This window comes from Passer domesticus, chromosome 8, assembly GCF_036417665.1.
Source record: "Passer domesticus isolate bPasDom1 chromosome 8, bPasDom1.hap1, whole genome shotgun sequence".
Lineage (NCBI taxonomy): Eukaryota > Metazoa > Chordata > Aves > Passeriformes > Passeridae > Passer > Passer domesticus.
In genome coordinates this window covers 42804073-42830337 of record NC_087481.1, presented here as the reverse complement: position 1 = coordinate 42830337, position 26265 = coordinate 42804073, and the positions used below count along the sequence as shown (strand labels likewise).

The following is a 26265-nucleotide window of genomic DNA, read 5'->3' as shown; positions in this document are numbered from 1 at the left end:
GACATGCTTCTCTCAGGTCTCTAATCTTTGGGCTAAGTCAGCTATGTCAGATCTCAGGAGCTCTTGGGAGATCATGTCCATCACCAGCTCATTGATATTTAGTGCTCTGCTCCAAGGTCTGCTCCTGTATTTCCCTCTGACAGGGACCCCAGTTCTCTGCATGGTTACTGTGAAGTTGCTGGGTTCTTCCGAACTCTGAAGTCTTTTTACCTTCAGGCAGGATTGTATGTGATCTCCATCTGAAGCGATGACTTACAGGATGACAAGGACTCCTTTCCTTCCAGCACAGCTGAAAAGACTTTCTACTGCCTGTTCATTGGCAAAGGACATTGTTCTTTGCTGGACCTGTTTCAGCTTTCTTCCTCTTGCCTGAGCAGATCAACATTTTCCCATTTAATTCCAGATCACACTAGTCTCTTGACACCACCAAGTGGGACAGGTTCTGATACTGAAATAGCTTAAGGCATCCTCTGACCTTTCATTCGTTCATCAGCTGTTTTACTAGAAGACCAAAACAAATTTGTGTTGTTTCTTAAATGTTTCAGTACCTTTTTGGCCATCCCTCAGACTTCCACAGGTATAATGCCCAATCAGTTTACTCTCCTAAGCTCTTCCAGCTTTGCAGGAGTAAAGCATAAACCCTGTTCTGCAAGCAGTTTAAACATTCTGGTCTACCACTGGAGATGACACAAAAACTAAATGCAAAATCCCTATTCAGAAACTGATTTTGAACCTTACCAGGCCTACAACAGCTTCCCCACACTGATCAAAGTAAAATACCTAGTTTATAAGCATGAAATCAATGAACTACTGATGACCAACTACTAAACACTAAGTTGCATTTGTGCCAAAGCTAATTAATCCGTTAGTGCTGTGGTTAGCACTTCCTGTTGGCTGCCTAAATAACCAAGTGAAGTGAAACCCCACACCCATGTCTGGATAAGGAAGTGCAAACTCACAGTACCAATCATTTTATTATTCCTCTTGGTTTGAATGTATACTAAATTCTTTAGCTATCGTGTTCTCTAGCTGCTTACATGCTACTTCTACTGGAAGACCCAAGGTTTAAATTACTGAAGAGTCAAGCATTTAAATTATTTCCATCTATTTTTAAGCGTATATTTTGGCAGAGGTTTATATTTATTATTCTCATCAGCAACTTGATTCTACTCTGCAGTTATAATTACTATACTCAGCCTTTCTTTCTCACTGTGTATTTTTCATTATAGAGCATGCTACAAGACCCAACACCCACCCTCTGTTATTCCTGCTATGTTTAATTATTTTTATTAAGAAAAACCTCTATTTTATCTTTACTTATTTGATAATGCTCTTTGCAAGAACAAACTTCTTAGTAAAGAAACAAAACATGGATACTGTTTTGAACAAGGAAGAAAAGCACAAAATTGAATCTTAAAAATGTCTGGATCTTCATACACTGGATGCAAGGAAATCTTGCAACTATGTACAGTCACACTGATGTGGAAAAGAATCCACACAAAAGGGTACAGCTGTAGGAGGATTTAAACACTCTGGAAATTATTTAACTATGAGAAGTCCTTAGTAATTACTAAATATTTTGCTGCACTGCTCATTTGTAGCTGTATTTTTCTGTTAGAGCAAAGGGTGTGCCCAATCTGTTTTTCCTGTCTCACTGGGTTACTAACTACACAAAGGACACGGGGAAACACATAATCCCAGCTCATTCTCTTAACTTCACAGGGACAACTGACATTACTGTGAGGTTTTTGGGAGTTTTTTAACTGCAGAAAGATTTGTGTTCTGAGAATTTGAAATCTTTCTACTAACAGTATTAGATGTAATAGAAAACAGATGTGTTCTCTTTTCAAACATCTTTATGCTGGAAAAATCTAACTAAGCATGAATCATACGAATCCTCTGGTTTATTCCTGAGATGTTCTGTCTGTATACAGTGGTTTGCTTTATTTATCTTTTCCAATTATTGTGACTTTTCTCGATGAAGAGCACTCTTTAACCTATCTGCAAAAGTTTAGTGATCCTGTAAATGAAGCAGTAAATTTTCTCTCCTGGAAAACAAAGAAATGGAAAAATATCCAAATGTTCTTTTAGGCTTCATTTACACAAACATGCCAAAGCAATGAGTTCACTGCCTTGGCACAGTGCAAAAGCAGAATAACATCCACTGCACTTCTCCTCCAGCATGTTTAAAAACAGACTGGATGAACAGTTATATCTTTATAGCTTTCAGGAACTGGAACAAATCATGTCTTACATTGCAATCTTCTGCTCTGCTGCTCTACAGGTTCTGTAGTCACCTCTTGGGCAGAGCAAAGACCAGGTGTCTGCAATTAGTCAGGACTAAGAGTGCAAGGACCAGCAGAGTGTGCTCTGGCCAGGAGCTTTGTGAGTGAGCAGCCAGAGAGGGAGGCTGGCCTGAGAAACACGGGCTCTGCTTCTGGCCTACAGACAGGCAGTAGCAGAACAATTGAGGAAAGGTTGTCACTACCTTGAATGTAACAACAGCAATCCCCACTGCACATTTTCCTCCAGAAGAAAGAAGATAGAGCCAAAGACATGGTGTAGGGTCTTCTCATTGTTCATTCTCAGGCAACAAAGGTCCCTAGACATGCTCTTTACACTCAAAAAACTAAATCCAAATTAAATCTAGATTTTAAAATAAAATATATAAAACCATGAATCTCTAAAGGCAAGACAGTTGATTTCAACTCAAATCCCATTTAGCTTAGACACCTAACACAGCACCCAAGTTAATGGGTCTACTTGTGAATGTCAGAAGCAAACACTGGGTTTCTTAAACTGACATTAGAGTAGCTCTCCATAGTAAGGGCCTTAGACAGGCATTGTGCTTCACGTTCCCAATCCTGAACTAGCATGCAGACAAACCACGGGAGTATTATTTGCACACTCTTCCACTGCTTTGAAATGCTGCAGCACTTCAGACATGTATCTAGCTATAGACTTTCTCTTAAGTATTAAAAGAGGATACCATGGAAAAGTATAAAATCTATGATATGGTAGTCCTTAATCTCTGTCTAATTCAGGAGACAGAATCAGTAACTCTACAGAAATACAGGTTATCCATACATGCAGTTGGTAGGTGAGAAACTTATCCCACATTTCCTCCTTTCACCTAAATGTGAATGTTCATAAATATCAGTTCTCCTGTTGTTACAGTGCTTTGTGTCTTTAAAAGAACTACAAGATCCTATTTCCTATTACCATGTTAAAATCAGGATGCCTGCTCATGTGTTTTTCACTTCTCACCCCCTTATCTTGTTTCCCTGCCAATATCCCTTCCAAACTCATCACACATTGCAAATATGAGGATGTTATTGAGGATCTATTTTCAAAGAGCATTACTTTGAAGGTGTTACTCTGGCTTTGGTATGAACAACTTTCTGTGCATAAACCCAAGCAAAACAAACAGGCATTTGCACAAGCTGGGGGTTAAGAGTTATAAATATGAGTCTAGATGATATTTTAAAATACAATTTGAAGAAAACCAACCACATGCCTGCTTAACTTTCAACCCATGTACAGAGTGAAACACTGGGTGCTCCAGATAATCACTTTCCTTTATTTTCTGATGCATTATAAAGTCCATTACAAAATTCTGACTACTGATAAGCTTTCCTATCTCAAGTTTCGAGATCCCCCTAAAGTCAGAGGCATGCAATATATTCCTGCCTAACTGACCTGCAGGAATCTCAAGAATGAGAGACCTGAGGGCACTGGCTTGATTCACAGTGATTTTATGACAGAGCTGTTAGAGTATTGTAAAAACCAGAATCCACATGTTGGGAGGAGGCAGAGAGTAGTAAAGAAAAGCTAACAATGGAATTGGGCTACTATGAGTAAACATGAATGTTTGCCTAAGACATATGAAATCTTCCATGAAAAGAAGAAAAGATTACATGATCATACTTCCTTTCAAAATAGCAACTGAGAACACTACTTGGCATTGACAGAAAAGAGAGAGCACAGCAAACACCAGCTATCAGTTCCATTTCCCCCCTGTACTTCAGTATTGAAAGTTGTGTTCAATACTGGGGTGGGAGTGGGTAGGGAGAGGGAAAGAAGGAACATACTTGTTTTGTCCAATTGTTTCAAAATCCTTCACAATAATTGTTAGGGAAGATGAATTATCCAGAGCAATTCCTTTCAAGTCAAATTCAACAATCTGGAAAAAAAAAAAATGGACCAAACCTAAATTATAATGACAAGTTACGTAAAAAGTAACAGCAGAGTAGCACATACAAAAAATTACTCAGAAATAAATTTTGCATTTAGTCAGAGATCAAATCCAGCTTATATTTGTGAAAGTAAAATAAAAAATGCTTATAGTATGTATTTGATTTGCTAATTACTAGCAACAATACCACAATTAAATTGCTTAATAGTGAACCATAATTTCTTTTGCACTTCCACTTCCTCACACTAACATATATATTGTCTTGTCATTCATAATATCTGATATTAATCCACTCCAATATTGGCTGAACTCAGTTCCTATTGAATTTAAACAAATACTTGTGTGCTCCCTTTCTTTATAATTCTAATTACAAAATGTAAGAAAAATCTTTAACTTTTGTTTATCATTGTGAAAAAGCACTGCCAAGAAAACATTTTCCCCAAGAAAAATATTACTGAAGATACAACATAAGACTAGGCCTAGAAATAAGCCATGAGGACTTTCAATACATAATTCCTTTAACTTCTGTATGTTTTTTCCTGGTACATAATAAGCTATCCCATTATGTTCCCATACACGTGGCTAAAAAATGGCTGAGGATCATTTTGATCGAGAATGGGAACAAACTCATCAGTTATCCATCAACTTTTGCATTATCACATTGTTAATAAATGGTAATATATGGCGCAAGATGAATCCATTCACCTGCACTTACTAACACCATGACAGAACACAGAGCACTAGATCCCCTTTCCAACAACATGCTCAGCTGTCAAAACTGACTTAACCACTTTGCAAGCATTGTCTTAAAATGACCAAGGATTTATTTTAACAAAAATTACCTCATTCCAAACAGGATTGAGTTCATTTTCAATTTTCTTTGTTTTCTTTTTTTCATCTGCAAATACAAACAAAGCATGATTGTTTTTGCTAAAGCACTACAAAAATATAATATTTTTTCCTTTCACTTTTCTAAAGAAGGCTTGAACTCTAAACCAAATATTCCAATTCTTTTTACTTCCTCCAGAAGTTGCACGTTTTACAATCAAGAAGTCCCCTGGGCAATTTTAGTAGCTGAGCTTTTTATTGTTTTGTTTAAGCATACCTAGTTGTATTTCCAAAAGCAAAATAAATATTTAGGTTTCGCAACCTTTTATGACCCTTAGCTTCACCTTCAATAATGATGAAAAAAGACAGACTAAAAGACTTGGAGATATCAAACCAAACAGTAACCTCTAAGTGATAGCAGTAAAGCACGACTTTTGAAAGTAGTAGAGCAAATGTATTACATATTTACCATATTTGAGTTACAAAATATTTCTGAATGTTTAGCTCTGCAATAAAATCACATGGAAAAAATCTTAAGGAGATAGGCTTACAGTGTCAGCACTGTCTGGTTTAAATGAGCAAATATTAGAAGAAATACACATGCATGTAAGAGGAAATGCAATCCTTCCTGAAAAAATGGTTTCCAGAGGTTATGTGGATATGACTTCACTGAACCTACTGTAGCCTAAAAATTACAAAAATTGCAAATTTTCCATACTTCATGGTAAAATTTGTACTTGGGCAAGCTACAAATCATGAGAATGTGGGACATGGTGCAAATTACACATAGCTTGGTGTTATTTTTCCTGTTCAGCTCCAGTGGAGGACACGTCTTTTGACACTCAGAAGCACAAAAGAGCACAAACACAGCTCTCCAAACAAAGATTGCATATATTAGTGATAACAAGCATATTTAAGTACAGGGTGTAAAGCAGCTGCTGATCTACAAAGTGCTCAACAACCACAAGAAGTCCAAGATTTAGACACATTCCACATCTTTAAAGACTCCACTAAAGATAATTGCATTTTTGGTATTTGACGTTATGACTGTACTTAGCCTGGGAAGCAAGAGTAAAGATGCCAAATGGGCACGTTCATATACCCACTGGTCAGGCTTGATGACTGTGGTGGCTCTGTTTATTGGACGAGAGTGGGATGTACTGAAAAAATCAGCCCATGCTGCAAATTACAAGAACTGACTCCCATTTATGTAACAGGAATTGTCTACAATTCACACAGGATATTGACTCACGTTGTAGGACAAAGGAAGGGATTTCTTAACATACTGTGGCCTGACATTTTGCAGAACAAAGCACTAATTACCAAGCTACTGAGAGAAATTCAACTTTACACTATCTAATAGGAGACAAAGCATTTTCAAAACTGTCCCAGAAATTTTAAAAAAAAAAACTGTCCCAGCATTTTCAAAACAACCCCAGAATAACTGGGTTTGGGCACTGATACTCCAAGTCCCTCCAAAAGATGGGAGGTGAAAATATGTTTTCACTGCCAGTGAAAAAAAGGAACAGTTTGTAAAGCGGGTAGTAAATTACAAACTTGATCCTGATGGAACTGATGGATAAAAGTTCTATGATCCCTGCTAAATCTAAAATGTAATTCTGTGAGTCCTGGCTTGAACAACAGTCAAAACAACTCTTGACAAGGTGCTACATTTTCCACTCTGAATTATCCATTTTCATAAAAGCAAGATTTATGTTTCCACTAATAAGCATATTCTATATTACACTGAGAAAAAAAAATATTTTTTTCTGTTATGCATCTGTGTGAAAGCTGGATGAAAAAACACTGGGAAGCACAGCTTGGGTTTTAGTTGTAATTTTAGTCATAGTACAACATTCTCATTCCTCAAGGAAATACTTTGCATATACTCCCGCCTCTTTACTGACTTCCTTTTTATTACACTTTTATCGGCATTTTAATGCACTGGGTGGTGGTGGTATTTGTTTTTAAGCTCTTGGCAAAGTTCTTTCTTCTTCCAATCAAAAACCCCCAGTGCCAAGCCAGGTGAGGTGGATTGCTCAGTTATTCCAGGAGCCCACATGTTTTCCTCTGCTGGTAATGACTGCAGCTATAGCAACCAAGACTAAACCACATCAGGATAAATTGTGCAATAGGGCCACTCACCATTTTTTGTGTGGCCCTATCATGAAACAAGAAATTATAGTGGATACAGATAAAACACTCTATACTAGTTTCTTTAAAAACTAAACACAGTAACTGCGGTACTGTAGAAGAAATCACTATTTGTTTTATCTTGATGGAGGCACTATACTACCTTATATTATACAGTTATTTCTTATTACAGTCATTTCCACCTGAGAATATTAACTAGCATAATATATACCTTATATTATAAGGTATATATTATGCTAGTTAATATTCTCAGGTGGAAATGACTGTAATAAGAATTTAATTGCTCAGTCCAAAAAAAATGAAGATGAGCTGTTTACACAATAACTGTTGATCATTAAAAATATCACAGTATAGCAAAACACTTAATCTTTCCATCTTAATTTTTTTTACTATTATTACTAGCATTTTCATCAACATGAGCAGGTGGGGAATAGCAGAAGCAAACATTATCTTTTACAACAGTCCTAAGTCTAAGATTTAAGACAGTATCACATTTCAGTTAACTAAGTATCTCATAAAACTTTTGTCAAAGGAGAATTAAGATTGTATGATGGTAGCAACTGCAGGATCAAATGGGCAGACCTCCAAAACCCTGGAAATTAAATTTAGATAATTGAACTCTCTGCAAAACAGAAAATTTAAATCCAGTTAATAATTACGCTCTCAAACTATTTTCTTCCACACACTGAAATATAAAGAAAATAGCTTTGAACTATCACAGGCCTGCAGGCTTGCTGAAAAGCTCTAAGATTAAGCACAAATGGAATCATGTTGGATTAATCAAATAAACGCCATTTTCCCTCAGTTTTTACTGCATAAAGTGGAATGAGGCAGCCAAAACAAATGATCAAAACACTAAATATCCTAGCATTGACTGCACATACAAGCAATTGAATAAATTTTTACACACTGAGATGAGAATCTAACAAACCAAAATGATTATACTGATTCAATCATCATCACCTAGTGCAAGTTTAGCAAATGGCAACATTTTTTTATATTAGTTTGACCAATGAATTGTGTCATGTTGAGTGAAAAACTCGGAATTCTGCAAGAACAGCACCCAGTTCCAGATAGCAATATTCATTTACTCTCAGGGTGTAGTTCTCTTTGAACTGTGAGCTCTCCTTAAAGTAAATAAAAGTTCCATCCCATTGGACTGGACATAAATGTGTTAAAAAAAAAAGGGAAATACTTGCACAAAACTCCTCTGCTATATCAGAACTGAAACAGCTGCCTATTTCCTCCTAATATGCAGCTAATATATATCACTGTAACAATTATATTAACTGCCTAGTCTGTAACCGCTTAGTTAAAAAAATGGGATTAAATCTATTCTATTCATAGACAAAACCATATTAACTTACAAGTCTTAACATATAAAACATTTGCAGACCTTTCATACTAACAGTTGCGGGATCATGAGTTTTTTCTTCACAGCATGGCTGTAAAGGTCTGAGACTGAAAGACTGTGTTTCCATGGGAGGCTTAAATTTACTGAATCTGACATCAGTAAATTAAAATCTGACCAAATACTGTTCTAATGAAAAATTTGACCAAATACTGTTCTAATGAAATGCCAACTTGCACAGCAATTTTCTGTCAAAAGAGTGCTGTTCACTAAGACTTCACCAAGAATACTCCAGAGTCAAACAAGAACATGAAAATGTCCTGCATGACCATGGTCATAGTCCTGCAAATGCCTAAGTTTTTCCCAGTCTAGAACATGCACTCCCAAATGTGCTTTTTATGTCCCCCAGGATTTTCACTGGGTAGGGACTAAAGTTAAAGATTAATGGCCTTTGACATATTCTTCCCAAAATAAGACTGGTTTCCTATCTCTACACATTAACAGGGTGAGGGGGGGAACCAGCAGTGTATATAAAAACAATCTATAAACACAAACAGCTAGAAGTCAAACATATTTTAGATATGACTCTGTCCTTGCACTTGGTAACCAGGCACTCCACTTACAAATTAAATCAGAGCTGCTTAATAGCTGGTAAAAGCCTGGTATTTTCTGTCCCACTTGAATCACTTTGGACAAAAAGCAAAAAAATCAGACTGTTGGTATGTAGTAAAATCATATAAATAGAAGTGGCAGGATAATGAGAAATTAAATATCCCACTAAAAACCTGTCACAATTATGAAGCTGATACTGGTTAAGCGTGTTTGGGAACATTAAAAGTCCCAATTCTAGTACATAAAGGATAATAGAAATTCATTCCTTTCATTCCGTTGTCCAATTCCTGTGTTTGTATAACTGAAGAACTGAAAAACAAATCAGGCAATGAAGAAAAAAAAATCTGTAACTTCTATTTACTAGGCAAAAGTGAACTGCATTAGAGCACACAGAAGAAAAGTTTACAAGGAGGGGATTAAACAGACAAGCATAAAGAAGGGAAGGCATAAACCACCTCTGGAGTCTGAAACTTCAGGAACAGAGGCAACACAGAAAGGCAAAACTGGCAGGAAAGCAAAGAGAGACAAGGAACTGGACAGAGAAAATGGATAAGGAACTGGAAAGAGAAAATGGATACTTAAGAAGTAGCAGAATGTGAAACAAACCAGAGAAATGACAGTATATTCACTTTTTCAGGGCAAGTAAAATCATATTTTAAGAATTATGAAGTTCCAAAAGCTACTGAGACAGGCTCTGCCACTTGTTCTAACACACAGGGTGGTTAAAAATAAAAAAAAAAAAAAAAGAAAAACCTCGAAAAAAGGAGGAAACTAAAGGAAATGGAACAATTTCACATCTTTCTGATGCTGAAATAAATGTATCTGAAAACTTGTTACTTTGAAAGTTAACATTCTGCATGTGCAGTGCCTCATCCTTTTTCAGCCTACAGCTGTCATGATTTCAGATTTGGTTTCTAAAGGTGAGAAACTCCTGCAAGGATTTTTCACACTTTAAAATACCATCTGGATTTCAGTGCACAGTTAGGAAACCAGGTCACCAGGAGATAGGACACCTGCTTGTCACAGTTTGGTTTGATGTATTACATGATCCAAAATTGCTTAAAGGTTTTGGCACCTTAAAAATAAATCAATACTAGAACTCAAGTTCCTCTAGTCCAGCCAAGTGAGGTAATGTTGGCAGCAGGTAAAGTATACTCTAAAACATACTTAGCTTTAAATAAAAATGCTGATTTTATCACAGTCTTCTCCTTCTCCCATATATAACTGATGAGCAATGAAAGTGAAAAGTACAGTTTCCTTCCAAAATCTTGTAATTAAATAATCGCAACAGGCAAAATTTTGATGTGTGATTCTGTTTGTGAAAAAAACCCAAAAACCAACAACAACAACAAAAACCAACTCCAAACCAAATTAAAACAAAATCAAACACCTTCTGAAATAGTACTACTTTTTTTCAGTATACTACTTGTAACAACAATAAATCACATTTTTATTGTATGTGTGTGACAGTGAGCAGTGCCTGTTCAAAGTAATCAAGACAGGAATAACTTTTCAGATGGAAAACAGGGTAATCTTCAATATCAGAATTAAAAGTGGGTTCATTTATGCAGATAGATTTGTTTTTAAAGCAACAGGTTAATCCTTTGGAAAAACTTGTAAAATGCGGATCCTGATACAGAAGCACAGCTGCTCAGAACAGACCAATGCACTCCACCCAGTTCAAACTTCATTCAGGTAACTCTTGTCTCTAATTAAAAAGTCTTCCCCAAAATTACATTAGCTGTAATTCCAGGAAAACATGATTTCCCAGATTTTCAGATACTTACAAAGGGCACTATCCTTTACAAAACTTCTTCCCTGGCTACATTTATGACAGTTTTGCTTACCTTTAAAAATAACAGAAACGATAGGATCTGGTTTCCCAAACTTGGTTTTAGGAATATTGGTAGCAGATTCCACAATCACCCGAAGCATTGCTTCCCTTTTGTCTAAACGTTGACTAATACCGAAGGAATTAAATACTCAGTTTCAGTCCTTAACTTCTGGACTGAAATGCCAGCAGGAAGAGGAGGCAGGGAATGAGTGGTTTACAGCAAAGGAGGTCCATGGGTGGATCTATGACGGACTAGCTGCTCAAAGCTCTGGGAAAAAAAACACCCCTGTAAATTGACACCAGCTTGTGTCATGCTGCACAGAAAGAGCTTTCACTAGTGAAATCCTGCAACAGAAAAAGCACACTGCAAAAACGCAGGTTTCTGGCTGCTGCTTTTATTCTTAAACTGATAAATCTCTCGTCAGAAACCAAGGCTAGAATAAGCGTTAAGAACATTAAGCACGACTCTAGAACTCGATCTAAACCGCATCTGCCTCTCGGCATACAAGGTATGAAATTCCACAATGGCTTATATTTTTCGCCCCTAATTTTTAGAACTTCATTGTTCGCAAATGCTTTTGGTTTGTCTCCGTGCCAGCCCAGCGGGAAACTGGCGATGATCCCAAAAAACAGTGCAAGTCCTCCCCCTCCTGTTGCATTCTGGAACGACACTGCAGCTTCCTCGTGGAACATCCTGGAGACAGTAGATTTACAGTAGAATTACTGAAATATGTACCATTGACTAAAAATTAAAAAGTATCAAGGAAATGCGTGCAAAAAAGAAATTAAAAATTACAAGACTCTCTGTATAGTTTGGACGCATATGAATGTTTTGTCTTAAACACATGCACAAACACTGCGGTAACAAGGACCGGGTGACACAAGACACGCACAAGAGCTCTGAGCTTCCCCGTGCTCAGGGCTAGTTCTTTTCAGCTCTGAGAAGCAAAAACTGCCACACGTGTCCCCGCGTCCCCAAGGACTGAGGAGAGGGGAAGCCAGCAAGAGGAGCAAGTGAGAGCAGTTCAGCCTGGTTTCTACACGAGACCTAGCCTAGCTTACTTTGTAATTTCTTAAATTATTACGTTTGGGGTAGATGGAGAGGATTTCTGAAGAAAAACCCTACGTGTTCAGGGAGGAACAAGGACACAGACACGTAAGAGACAGCACTGAGGGGGCCCTGCAGACTCGACCCGAGCTCCACGCTCCGGCAGCCGCAGCTGGCCAAGCACCGCCGCCCACAGGCGGCGGGGAGCCCCGGGCAGGGACAGCACCGGCCGGGCGGCGACACGAGCGGGCGGTGACACGAGCGGACACCGCCCCGCCGGCACCATCCGGAAACCCCGGAAGTGACGGCCCGGAGCCGCGGGATTCAAACTCCCGGAAGCGGCACGGGCCGGGGCCGGACAGAGCCGCCGCCGGGCCGCGTCCCGCGCCGGGCCGCGTCCCGCGCCGGGCCGTGCTCCCTCGCCGGGCCGTGCTCCCTCGCCGGGCCGTGCCCCCTCGCCGGGCCGTGCCCCCGCACCGGGCCGTGCTCCGCACCGTGACTCGCGGCCCCTCTGAGCCCCGCGGGATCCGGGAGGGCCGCGCCGCCTGCGCTCGCCTGCAGCTGTCGGAAGCCTCGTCCTGCCCGCTAGAAGGGAACGCTGTTCCGTAGCGCCTCGTTCGGTTTGTACAGGCGCCTAAAGATGAACGCCAAGACCGCCATAGATCGAATTATTGGCAAGGGGGGCCTGAAGCTGGGCAGCTGCAGAGCTGACGGTGGGCTCGAGAAGGGGAAGCGGGAGGGCGCTGCCCCGCGGAAGTCCATGGAGGACGTGGCCGCAGGCAAAGGCAGAGTGACGGAGCCGGAGCGGAGCGAGCTCCTGCAGGTGAGCCGGGCTCCCCCCGAGCCAGCGCCCGGTGCCGCGGATACGGCACTCGGCCTCGGGAGCCCCACCTTTCCCTCAAAACTTCTGATGTCACAACTGGTTCAGGAGTGTTAGACAGTCCAGGCAAACTATTAGTTTCATACTTTCATTCTCAGATATTTTTCAATGGCAGCTGAGCTAATAAAATCACACTCATCTGACAAGGCTGGTAAATACAAAGACTTGAGGCCAGAGGTGCCCCTTAGCCCATTAAGACCTATCCTCATAATAAAACACATCTCAGAAAAGTCTTTTAAGCACTTCCTACAAAGAGCTTAATGTTTGAAAACACTTAGTTAAGAACATGCCAAAAAGTGTAGAGTGTTTGTTTGAATTGAATTGTCAAGCTCCCACTCAGTATAGGTAAATGAAACTGTAATTGGGTCATTACATTTTTCTTCCATTGCATCTAAAGAGCAGAAACGAAGACACTGCAAGGTATTGAAGCATCTCTGTGTCTATATGACTGTTCCCCTCGAGATAAACCTGTGGCTGCAGAGAGAGAAGTTCAGGACTTAATAGGTGACCCAGTCGCAGCCTGTCAGGATTCCCAGAAGGATGGGGAAACTTTAGATGGACTCTAGAAAAGAGTACAACTAGTGTGGACTAGGCATACTAATATTTCTAGGCCACTCCTTTTAACGAAAGGGCTTGTCATGTTTCTGTGCCACAAAGTCAGTTGAGAAGTCCTAAGCCAAGGATGAGCTATGGCTGGGCAGCTCATGCACAGTTTTGGCTAGATTCCTTAGTGTATTTGCTGAGTCTCTTGGTGTTTGCTGTTGGCTCAGTGTTGGTTACTTAACACTGGTTTCCTATAAACTAGGAAAAATAGGTGCAAAATCACTACTGTGTTTGATACACCAGATACTCTTTGGTGTCACTATTTTAATTTTAGTGAGCAGTGGTGTTCAACCACTCCTTGATCGAGGCTCTCTCAAAACCACTTGCTTTCAGTTTCTCTTTCTAATGACTTGATGTCAACATGCAGGATTTCAATATCAGCCTTAGCAGAATTAAATGCTATCACTTTTATCTGAAGTTCATGCAGAGCCCCACTGCATCTTAAATGCAGTACTAGTTGTGGGTAATGATTACCTGTGCTGGAGGCCTACTAGAAAAAGAGTGCATGTTGAAAATATCTACTAAAACACATTTTGAAACTACAGGGCCAGATAACATGGAAAACAGGATCCTTCTCCTGAATGCCTTATTATAACCCTTCTGTGACAGTAGTAGTTTGCAAGAAGGCTCTGCTGCTTCCCAAAAGCTACCAAATATGCTAAGAAATATACTAAGAAATGTAGCACCAACCTCTTTGCTGGAAGTGTTTTGGAGTTCTTGTACTTGTACTTGTTTTAGGGTCATATACTGTAGTGATCTTTATTCAAAACTGAGTACCTGCCAAGCCTGTGAAACTTGGTTCTTTGCATCCTCTCCTTGTTTCGTCTGTTTCAGACTGGTTCTACTATCACTTGATATATTTCAGATGATCACTCCAGTATTGTCTTCTTTGAGTTAAAAGTAATTTTCTCAGCTAAGTAAAGGCTAAGAGAGATCTTGGAAAGTGAGATATTCTTATCATAGAATCTTAAGGTCATAGAATGGGTTGGGTAGGAAGAGACTAAAGATCCCCTAGTTCTAACACCTTCCACTAGACCCCACTGCTCAGATAATCTCAAACTACTGTAAACTTGCTAATGCATTTGATGCATAGACTAAAACTTACTCTTTTTTATTCTGTTTCATTTAGAAAATACTTTTGCTTGAGAAAGAAAAAGAAAAATACAACCATCTTCTGGGAGAGAAGGACAGAGAAATCCAAAACCTGAAAGACAAGCTTGGGTCCAAAACCAAGAATAGTGAAGTGTCCTTACTACAAAATCAACTAGAGGAAAAAACAAAGGAAGCAGAAAGGAGAGAACAGTTACTTTGTTCTCTGTCAGAAGAAATTAACAGGTTAAAATGTGATTTATCTGCAGTCATGGCAAAATGCTCTGATCTTGAGAACGAAGCCAGTAGTACTTCTCAGGCATCCCAGGTAAGCACTGAAGAAATATTGCAATTGCAAATTGGAATTTGTGCCCACTAAGCACCAATACCTGTTATAAAATAGGATGGTTTATGAATTTTCATACAAGCTGTGTTGCATGCTGAAATATTCTTGTATGAAACGAGATGGTGTCCAGATTGAACTCTAAATGAGGAGCAGTCAGAGAGCACACTTCAGGCAGCATAGCTGGGGAGGGAATTCTCTCCTGCTGTATTGCAGGGTCCCTGGTTCAAGGTCACACACAGGCAGTGTGACCTGTGATACTACTGGGATGATCCACTGTTCCTTAGGCAGGCACTGTGCCCTTCTCAGATTTGTGTGCTCAGTGATTAGACAGAGCAAGAAGGGGGCACTAATAAAGACAAACTAAGCTCCTACCTAATTCAGCTTCAGTCATAAGAATATCTTTCTTCTCTCTGCTCTTATGAATCCTCATTTGTGTCTCAGTTGTTAAAACTAATTGTCTTTCTATGGCATTACACATGGTAAATTCTTCAATGTGGCACAGGATAGGACAGGAATAATGAGTTTGAAGTTTAATAATGAGTTTCAGATAAGGGTTTACAAGTCCATTTAGGATTCTGCAGTTGTTTTTCCACCCTGCCCCGTTCTAATGTTCTTTGGAAAATGCAGTAGTAGCTCTATGAGGGGCACAGGAAAGTTGTTTAGGTACAGGTGCCTAAAAATAGGTGGCTCTGAGTCTTTCTTTTCCAGCTTTTGACCTGCAGATGGTGCTGGTTCCCTCCACTCCACCCGGGAGTTGAGCAATTTCTAGAAATTCTGCTGTAGCCAAATACATAACAGAATATCTTAATCTACTACTTTGAATGGTAACACATGTATATATAGTACTTCTAATAATGCAGTTTATTGAGAAATACCACTTTAAATGCAACATACTTATTTTAAATTTTAAGACACTTTGAACTTCATTAGAGGTGTTAAAATGTGTATTAAGTCAACAGGTTTTCATAATATTTTTGTCAGTAAACCACCAAAATATGTATTATTTAAACCCATAGTTTTCTTTTAAAATTGTAACTGATTTATCAACAGAGGACAGTGATGTTTTACTGGATGTCTTGGAAAACTTGAAAACAAGTCTAGCAATGCTACTTGAAACTGCTAGGTGGCATACTAGCTCTGAAATGGAAACATCAGCTTTATGACACAATTTTAAGAAAGTTTTTACTGAGGCAGGACTCTGATGTTCATAGAAACAAGTTCAGTGTCCCTAAATCCTATTTTTCTTAGGAAGTGTTTTAGTTTAATAATTATATTTGAAGTTCTGTATTTTTCAGCTATAAATTCTGTTGTAATTCTGTTGTAAATCATATTCCAAGATCCATAGAAAAATGTTGGGAAAAAATGTGGTTTGGATTTGGGTAGTAATGTACTTTGTTTTTTTCTCACTGAAGTTCCCTCTGACTTATACCTACACAATTTCATAACCACTTTGTATTCTGCAGAGAATTCACATTTACATGTGGGAGAAACATGCCTGTAACTCAGTTTTAGATGGGTCTCAAGAAGTTCCCTACTCACAGGTGTACATAAGTGATACTCACTGTACTGGGGATCAGGCTCAGGAAATCAGGCAGTTTGTCCTTGTGCTGGCAGACAGGCCTGCATCACTTCCCAGATGTTCACAGTCTTCCTGTTATCCCAGGGAAGCATGGAGGTCTCTGGCTTTCCCCAACTTCTGTTGTATGTCTGGGTCATTGTCAAATGTATGAGGATACAAAAACAGAAGAAACATTTACCTCTCCTTGTGTACTTAAATAATACCCTTAAATATCTTCATTTTTCAAAATCTCTTTGTGGAACACCATTCAGGACTTCCAAGACAGCAAGTCAGTAGAAAATACATTATGGTTTCCTTAAGAAATGTTTAAAGGTAACTATGAATTGCTGACTTATGGACTAAATTCCATGTAAATCTTTGTCCCATATTTTGCAGAAGAGTCTATTTTAAATATCTGAAATGGCTTTCTACATAACTTGGATCCTTCAAAAAGACCCAGCAACCAACTATAAACCCAGCAATCAACTTTAAACACAAAAGGCACATCTCTTTTAATTTTTAAATGCATCTGATTTAATTTTTAAAATATTCTTCTGCTATTTATGTGAAATTGATAGCTGTACAGGAGTAGCTTTGCTGTTTCAGCCATCTGTTTTAAACAACACTAACAAGTTGTTCTTTGTCCGCAGGAAGCTGCAGCAAACAGCACTGAAGTTGAAAGACAATTGAAAGATGTAAGTTTCCTGTAAATTTCAAGCACATACCATCTGTCTTGAGCTGCAGAAGAATGTAAATTATCATCATGTACATTTTGGGGTAGTATGGGACCTCAGAGGGTATGTTTGTCTCTAAAATATAATCCCTAAAATGATTTTGTGAAAAGGCACTAATTTGAATTTAAAAACAGAAAAACTTGCAAAAGAAAAATTAAGATTTCCATCATCTTCGAAAGACCTTGCTTGGAACATCAGAATAAAGTGGTTGCTGTTGCTGAGAACTCAGAAGCCTCTAGGAATCTGACACTGCCTGGGACAGCATGAGGTTGAATTGGAAACCTCCTGAGGTTCCTTGCAATCTGAGTAAGTCTATGAGCCAAGCAGCTAAAAAATCCATGTCCTCGTTCTGACAAATTAAATTGCAATGATACAGTTTTATTTCATTTTCAAGGTCTGTTATTTTATATTTTATTTTATATGTGAGATTGAAAAGTTAATTCTTCATAATCTAGGCATGATTCATTAAAGCCTTTGTTCTTTAAGTAATTTTCCCATTTATGCAGTTTTGGCTTATGCTCAGCATCCTGACTTAACTTTCCAGATGAAAATGGATTTATTTGTTTTTCGTATAGATTACTACAATTTGCAGCAGACTTATCTAGCTTATCTTTAACAACTTCTAACATTTTGAAGACATAAGAGAATACTTTTAAGAGCTAATTAATTACCAGAGACTTTTTGTTGTTCTTCTGTTTCTTTTTATGAAGGCTCTTGAGAAGAATCAGCAGTGGCTACTGTATGACCAGCAACGGGAAGCATATGTCAGGGGACTGCTTGGAAGGATCTTTGAACTTGAACAGAAGGCAGAAATAGCTAGCCAGCAAGAATCTAAATCAAATTCAGAAGGTATCAATTTCATTTTTAGCCCCACAAGTGACCCAAACCATAATTATCTATAGAATAAATTTTCTGAAAACAAATTATAGCATACTTAAAATCAAGACTTTGTTCTCAATGCTTTGGCTGCTTAATGGTAAAACTTGGTTAAATAATATTCCTCTGCTTCCTGTTATCTAGCTATGTTACTTGACCAAAAGTACTTCCTGTTCTTATCCACTTCAAAGATGGTTTTAACAGCCTTGACACTCTATTAGCAACCTCTCTGTTTGTGGAAAGTGTTGAGGCAAATAGATGTATGTCTCCCATCCTTCAAAGTACACTTTCAGTAGACATAATGGAAGCATTAAGGATTTATTAGCTAGGTGTGGATCAGATTTTTTTTAATTTACTTTTTTCAAAATAAATATTATAAAAATGACTCAAGATTGCCATGTTCTTTACTCACCTGACAGTTGTTACAGGGCAAGAAAACCTGTGATAGGTTTTGGCACCTCTCCAAAGCAGTGTTTCACAATAAGGATCTGGCCACCTCCAGCTCACTTCCTTGCTGTGCAGTTCCTCAATAAGGCACACCCTCTCAGTATTAATAAAATCAAAATCATATTAAGCAGAAGAACCAGAAGGTATTCACCTGCTTTTCTTATTACCAAACTATTGATTTCATACATGTTGCAACTGACCTGGAAGGTAAATTCACTAAACAGAACTAGCATCATATGGAGTAAGAATATACCCACAGACTTGCCATTAATAATTCATGGGCAGTGGCTTGGTTTCTGTATTGCTGTTTGAATCTTTCTGGAGAACAGTGAAATATCATCATAATCTTGTTTTGGTGCTGTTCAGAAATCTATGAACAGTATTTTTAGAGGGAGGCAGACTCAGCTCACCAGAAAATGTTCCACAGTTTCTGCAGTCAAAGCTTTGCCACAAGAGCAACCAGAAGACTTAAAGTCAGGGTGTAGTAAAGTTCCTCTCTTCAAGCAGCTAGGCAGTAGCAGAAATCCAGGTTTCTAAGAACCTAGCTATACAAGTTGAAAGTATAAATATGAAAACTTTTTCTGGGCAAAAACTTGGCCTTTCTCTGAGGGTGTCGCTGCCCTATAAAGGAGTTTTGCTAATGAGAAGATAGGGCTTAGTTCATAGCTGAGGGAAGGGAGAACATTCAAGCAGGAAACTCCCTAATAATTATATTGAATGATTAGGGTAAGTCTTCAATAGGAAAGGTATTGAAGTCACAAAACTTACAGTGCCAAAAATCAGCGAAGCCCATGAAATTTTGCATCCCTCATTCTGCTTCTACATATATTTTGTACTGTTCCTGAATTTTTGCAGTCTGTCTCTTTAATTTTTTCCTACTTATTAAACTTTTCTTGGGTCAAAAAGGAGAAATGTTCTGACCTTGGTTTAAGTAATAGTTGCTACCCAAGAAGGAAGCATTTTTAATCAAAAGAACTGTCATGGTCCTTTCTATTTACTATTTAGAAGTAAATTATGGTATGCTGTTTGAAAAAGATGGTCTGGAAAAGACAGTGGAAGGTCTGGCTTTGGTCAAAAAGGTTGAATCTATCCCATCCCCAAAGGTATCTCTGGGGAGGGAATAATGCCAGCAGCTTGGCTAAAGAGCCTAAAAATAGAAGTAGGAATCCAGTGGTTTTGGGTCAGATTCCCATGTGTCAGTATAATGCATGAGGCCTTAGAAGAACTGTGTTTTCCACTAAGTATATTGGTGTGGAGACTTAATGTATTTTAAATACTGAAAGCTGTTTCAACCAAAGTTTGGTTCTAATCTGAGCTGTGCAATAGCCTACTATTTCAATTTCTATTAATAGGCCTTAAAATGCTGTTAAAGATTTAGTGCTCTGATTTTTAAGTGGGGGTATTTTTTCACATCACTAACTCAATTATTTCTGATTCATTAAGGTCATCTACAGGAGGAAAGGCAAGAATACTGTGAGCAGCTGTTTCTAACTAAGGGTGATCCTGAGAAGGAAAGACGCACTATAGCCCAGCTGAGATCCGAACTTAACGAACTGAAAAAGACCCATGAAGAAACACAAGGGGAAATGATGAGTTTAAATGCCTTACTGCAGTCACAACGGGTTGCTGAAATGAAGACTCGAGAAAATGAAAATAGAATGAAAGAGAAAGCACAAAGACTAAAAGAGGAAAATGAAACTATCAAAGAACAGCTCAGAGAAGAAAAAGAAAAGTCTGAAGATCTTTTATGTCAAGTAAGTGGATGGATTTGGAGGTTTGAGATCATTAGCAAAGAATCAAGAGAGATGAAAATTCATAGTTAATCAGATAGACCATCCCTCTCTCTGGTAACTTCTTCACATAGATCTAGACTCATGTCCTTGTGGTTAACACTGAATTGTTTAAAGAAGAAACTTCTCTGTTCATTTATTTCCCTAGTCTTAAGGGACACGAAAGGGAAGGGAGAAAATACTGAATTGTTTCTAATTTAGTTCATCCTTGAGACTAATAGTAAATGAGGACAAGAAAGCAAAAAAAAACCATTTTATCAGGTGCTCATAACTATGGAATACTACTAATATTTGCTGTCACCTGGCAACTAAAATACAACTGATATTTAAAATACGAGAATAAAATTTACAAGACACCAAAGTAGGCCAAAAGCAGAACAACATTAAGCTCTCTAAAGACAGACTGGTTCTCACTGGTTAATAATGATTAAATATTTTATTTTTTGAAGCTGAATAACAGCATTATTCTAAAAGTTGACACATGCTAAAAGCAGAGGATATTTTAATGTATGCATTTACTTAATGATTATAATATAGTACTTTCTCACCTTTAAACTTGTTCTCTTATATTAAAAAAAATGCACTGTTTGTTTTTATTAACATCATATTATGTTAGTGCAAACATAGGTTTTATGAGTATATTTTTGTCAGCATCCTGGCAATCACCTAGGAGGCTTCCATTTTTGGTTTCTTTTTTTAAAAATAATCATCCTGCACTCCCCCTTCTTGGTGCAATAATAATTTTTCACTAGGGTTTTCCTTGGGGAAGTAGTGATTTGAATTGAGTTTGATTCTTGCATAAGAGACATACATTTTCTGTTGGCATTGAAATGTAAGAGTTTGCTTCCATCTCATTATAAATTAATTATTTTTAAGCTTATTAACTATTGTATATGGAAGTTGTTTGTTACAAGTGTTCATCTGCCTTGTAGGTGCAACTCCTTCGTAAATCATTGCTCAGACAGGAGGCAGAACACACAAGAATAGCTTTGCTGGAACAACAGGTACACAATCATGTGCTAAAGTGCTGATATTTAATCTGTGTTAGGCACAAAGTCTTTCTAGACTAACTTCACATTTAAGAATGATTAGTATATCAAATAAAGTAATGCTAGGCATGAATATTCAACTGTACATAATCTCTTGATGCTTTCAAAAATTTTGTCATGTGTCAGGAGGAAAATCTGTAACCTTGTATGATAAGAGGGTATGATCAAACCTGATGCTGTTTTCTCCACAATCACTTGTTCAACAGGTAAAGCCTCAGATAAGGCACAAGAAACGTCCCAAAACTAATCACCTAATTAAAGTTTCATAATATATTCTCAATATAGTTATAGAAATAGTTGCATTGCCATATTTTCTTTATTTGAAATTGAAACACCCTCCAATCAAAATAACTTTAAACTGTACCTCTTCTAAGGGAGATTTTAATAACTGGGCATGTGTGAATTTCACTGGAATGAAAGCAACAGCAATGTTAAATTTTTCATTTAAATTTTCCTTTTAATCCCATTTTAAGATGTTATTGCAGAGCAAAACTGACTTTAAATACATAAATGAGAAACATTCCTCCCAGTTCATACTAACTTTGACTTTAAGTTTTCACTTTGTTGGGCTGCCAGATCCAGATGTGTACCACAGACTTAGAGAATGGGAAGCTTGATCGCCAGAACTTGAAGCAAGAGTTAAGCCATGTTCTCAAGGAGCTGCGCAAGGCCAAGGAGAAAATAACCCGCCTGGAACCTCTGGTATGTACTGAATATTCAACCCCCAGGTGAATTCACTCAGGGATTTTGCATAAACTTACAGCTTCTTGCTTTGGGATCTTGTTTCAAACCCTGAGTAAGTGTCCCTCCATCCTTTATGTCTGTTTCCCCAAGGTGCAGAGCCCTGTGCAAGCCAGGCAGGCACTGCTTTGCTCTCCAGCAAGCACGGAGCAGGAGCAGTGCAGCAGGAGCTCCAGAACAGTCAGGGTGCTGAGCAGGGAACGTTCTGTATCACAGTGTGTGACTCAGCTTTGTCTGTTGTACCATGACAAAGATGCAATGTGCTTCCACTCAGACTCATTGCTGGTGAACGAGGCACAGTCCTTAGTGCTGTAACACACCCAAGGCTTGTGTGCCATCAAGCCTTTAATGTATTTTCCTACAGTGTTTGATCAGTGCATGCATGCCCCAATCTTACAGTGAAGCTCCTCCTTTTCCAGAAACTCCGGGAATCTGGACATATGGAATCACAAGAAGATTTGCAAGCTGTATTTGACAAGAAGGTGACCACATGTGACAGAAGTCCTCCCCTGAAACATTCCAGCTGCCTTGATGAAAGTTTTCTCGAGTGTCCCAGATGTAAAGTGCTATATCCAACAAGCCAACATAGGGAATTACTAGCACACATTGACTTCTGTACAGCTTGAGCTCCAAATGGACTTACTATCTTTGCTTCATATATGCTACCAATATGCCTGGCCAAATATCTTTTAAAGCTTTTTTCTTACAGTTGTATAAACAACTGCTGATTTTTTAATTCAGTTCCACAAAAACAGTATTAACATTATAATTTGGCCTCAGTATTTTACCTCATGTTTTTGCAAAACAGCTACTGCATTTTCTAGTTGCAAACAGAAATATTTTTAGAGTTAGGAATATTTTAAATAGTAAACTACTGACTTTTTTTCTTTTTGCACTATTAAATGTAAGAATAGTAAAAGCATAATTATTGTGCCAGACTGTATTTTAGTTTTGGCATACCCAGTTCTTGGTTGTTGAATCCTTATGACTGTGCTCGTGTCTTAACTGACAAAAATAGTTGCAAAAGATTTTTGGCCCTTGTAGGTGTGCACTATATATATATATTTATTTATACATGGTGTGTGTATGTGTAGTGTGTATAGTATATACATACATGTGTTATATATCATATATATGTGGAATATCAACATCTTGATACATAAAAACTCAGGAGGGCCATGTTAGATCTTTGCTGCTTAAGACTGATGTTCAAACCATTAATCTTAAGTAGCTGAGTATCCTGAACCACCATCAGGGGTGACTAAAATGCTGACCAAGGTTTAATGTCAGAAAAACCAACTTCCTAGCAAAAAAAAATGCCTTGGTGCCAAAAAAAGTTTATATTTCAGACAATGTCAGAGGCCATTTTTGAATTTTGCATATAGAATTATGCTGAATTAAACTTGTTTTGCTTCTGTGTTTTAGAGGTTAAAGTTGAGAAATGTCAGTTATTCGACCTTCGATTTGACAAATGTCCGAAAGTGCAGTTTTTAACAAATTGCTCCAGTGTATTTCAAGTGTCACTGTATTTTGTCTTATACAAAACACAAGTTAATGACAAATTCTGGCAACAAATTAGAAACTGGCAAAAAAAAATCCCTAATGGATTTGCAATTGCAGTGTTACTTTTCTCTAGCACTTACTGTAAACTTGAAAGTGTTGTGAGCATTTTGTTCCTTGCACACGTAGTGAAACCCAACAAGAAGTTCCGTCTGTGGAAATTATTAAAATGGGGAAATTTTACAAAGATACTCAAGAATAAATTTGAGCATTTTAGAAGTTTGTGGTTTGCTGAGGACACACAGGTACCCAAGGTGTCTCTTTCTGGCCTGCTGATTCTGATTACTAGCTGGTGTCAGCTTTCTCCATCTTGCTTTGCTGCAAAACTGTGCTTTTACCCGTAATGTTCACCTTAATCCCTGATGGTTAAATCTTATTCTTAAATATGAAGGTGTGTTCCAAGTTACTGAAAATAACTGATAGTATCAAATGATGTTATTCTCAATTCCAGCGCTCGTGAGATAGAAAATACTAAAAGGTATTATCTTTATATCTGAAATATCTCTGCCAGATTTATTGTATTAGCCATTCTCTATCCACTTGGCAATTTCATTTACTGTGTCTCAGGCTAATCTTTGTGTTTGACAATTTGCTCAATTGCTAGCAACAGATTTTCTGACCAAAGATGTGATAAACTAATGAGTAAAACAGAAATGTGCTTCAGAATCTTAAGGTTTTGTTGTGAGGGAAATTGTCTTAATTTCATATATTTTTTAAAATCTTTTCCTTCAGGATGACTATGCTTTTCATTACAGCCTAATGATTTTAATCTCTCATTAAAGTACTTTTAAAAGTTTAAGTTTGTCTTTGAACAACACCTTAATCAGCTAGTATTCTATTCTCAGCTGCATACTCAGCATAATTTCTGCAAAAGGAAATCCTTATCTTTTATGTATTATAAATGAAACAGGTTTGCCTACTACAGGTCAGAACTCTTCAGTAGTTCTGAGGCTTTCTTAAATTAGCATAAACCACTTCCACATCATAAACTGGTACTGCAGCGGGAGACTCGGAAATTTCATAATGTGACAATGTTAAAAAAGTTTTGTTCATTCCCTTTTTTAATGGCACATAAAGACCTGCAAGAAAAAAATACACAATAAGATGTAAATAAAAAAGCCAAAATAGCTCTGACTCTTCATCTTCTTCTGCAGCATGTAGTGTTATTTCACTACATGCTAAATTAGTAGCTACTGTACCAGAGTCATTAAAACAATCTCATGTTTCTCAACTAGAAAATTACTGGTATTCCTATGTCTGTATGAACTTCTAGTCTAAGCAGACATAGAATACCATAAAATACTGCTTCAAATCAATACTTGCACTCATGCATCACTATCCTGCTGAAAACAAGATAAATGACACAGGCACAACTTGATGTCACTTAATTCCTGATAATAGGGAGGTGCATCATTCCCACATTGTTTTATCAAACAGCACCATGTGTCTGTACCTTTGGTATTTGGGGTATTTAGGCTCCCCTCCATAAGGTGCTCCAGGAAGAAAATTCAGAAAGCTGTCCAAGCAGCCAGTGAAAAACATGACTGCTCTAGAGGAGTCACAGATGTAAATTACCTTCTAACATTTTCAATGTCAAATGTGTCTCTTGCAAAAAAAGCAGACTTCAAATAAGATATGTATCCATAAAGTGAGACTCTCCTCACACCCAGTCCCCCTTCAGACCTGGAACAGAGCTCCCCACCAGCATTTAGGGACAGATTCTCATTTGGTGGTCCCTATGACCAACCAAAATTTTCAGCATTTTGTACTGAATTGATAGTTCCAAAAAGCTAGACCAAGATAAGGTGCTTCAAAATATTCTGTAAGAAAACCTGGGACCTTATCATGGTGATATCCAGCTGGCTTCTTGATGGAAGTGCAACCAAGTTTAATTTCCCTCATAAGTTCAAAACTGGTGTATGTGATAGTTTTGTCCATGTAACAAGCTCAATAGGGTCAGTATTATCTCATGTAACTATACAGAAAACTCTACAGCCTAATTAAGGCATACATGCTTTCCAGACTCATTTTATGGGAAGCTCCAAGTCACATCTTATCAGTCATCTAAAATGGCCACTGATAATGAAAACCATAAACAGTGTGGGAAATAACATGATCACCATTACATTAGGAAAGGCAGAAGAGGTTACAGCAGAATTTAAAGCATTATTTGAACTTTCATTGCTTTTGTAAGATTGATTTTTCTGTTTCTCCAACCCTAGCTTAATGCTAGCTAAGGAGAAGCCTGACAATATATACAATCTTTGCAGCAGACAGGCACTGTAGACCTTCCTTCAGAAATATGTGGCTTTTAAAAGGAAAACTGCTATCCCAATTTGGAGCTGAAGAACCCCAGCTGTTCCCAACAAGTTACCCTTCTAAGATTTTACTCTTTCAGGGAAAGAAAAGGGACAATTCTTCACGAATAAGAGCATTCTCTAATCACTGGACTCTTGACAATGAGAGGAAACAATGGTGTCTGTGATCTCTGCACACCATACAACCCTGCAGTGTTCAGGGAATGTCTGGGCACATCTCCTGAGCATGAGAGGCTGGTGACAAGTTTAATT

General features: G+C 38.0%; 2 protein-coding genes across 9 annotated transcripts in view; one reads left to right on the top strand and one right to left on the bottom strand.

The window, feature by feature from the left end:
- MYOF (myoferlin) overlaps positions 1 to 11781 on the bottom strand; it is a 62119-nt gene extending 50338 nt beyond the window's left edge. For 4 of the 7 annotated variants that reach the window (XM_064430877.1, XM_064430879.1, XM_064430880.1 and 1 more), the window contains exons 1-3: positions 10988 to 11762; positions 5038 to 5093; positions 4092 to 4183 (exon numbers count right to left, since the gene is read on the bottom strand). In XM_064430877.1, coding sequence (XP_064286947.1) covers positions 4092 to 4183; positions 5038 to 5093; positions 10988 to 11075 — 236 coding nt within the window. In that variant the 5' untranslated portion in view covers positions 11076 to 11762. Of the gene's footprint in view, positions 1 to 4091; positions 4184 to 5037; positions 5094 to 10987 lie in introns of all 7 variants that reach the window. The other 3 variants (XR_010367402.1, XR_010367401.1, XM_064430881.1) reach the window with 2 other exon arrangements.
- A 721-nt stretch (positions 11782 to 12502) lies between these two features.
- CEP55 (centrosomal protein 55) lies at positions 12503 to 24823 on the top strand. Of its 2 annotated transcripts, none has more exons than XM_064430884.1 (8): positions 12503 to 12845; positions 14635 to 14922; positions 17149 to 17193; positions 17943 to 18081; positions 19999 to 20309; positions 21278 to 21349; positions 21971 to 22096; positions 22555 to 24823. In XM_064430884.1, the coding sequence occupies exons 1-8, from the start codon at positions 12663 to 12665 to the stop codon at positions 22759 to 22761; spliced, it is 1371 nt and encodes a 456-aa protein (XP_064286954.1). In that variant the 5' UTR covers positions 12503 to 12662; the 3' UTR covers positions 22762 to 24823. The 2 variants fall into 2 exon arrangements, with proteins under 2 accessions (XP_064286954.1, XP_064286953.1); XM_064430883.1 differs by lacking the exon at positions 22555 to 24823 and adding an exon at positions 22229 to 22547.
- The last annotated feature ends 1442 nt before the right edge of the window (positions 24824 to 26265 follow it).

Bases quoted from the DNA above. Each gene is read 5' to 3' on its own strand.
- CEP55 (XM_064430883.1), top strand. From the start codon at position 12,663: ATGAACGCCAAGACCGCCATAGATCGAATTATTGGCAAGGGGGGCCTG. The intron at 12,846-14,634 runs GTGAGCCGGGCT...TGTTTCATTTAG, and splicing joins AGCGGAGCGAGCTCCTGCAG to AAAATACTTTTGCTTGAGAA. The intron at 14,923-17,148 runs GTAAGCACTGAA...CTTTGTCCGCAG, and splicing joins GTACTTCTCAGGCATCCCAG to GAAGCTGCAGCAAACAGCAC.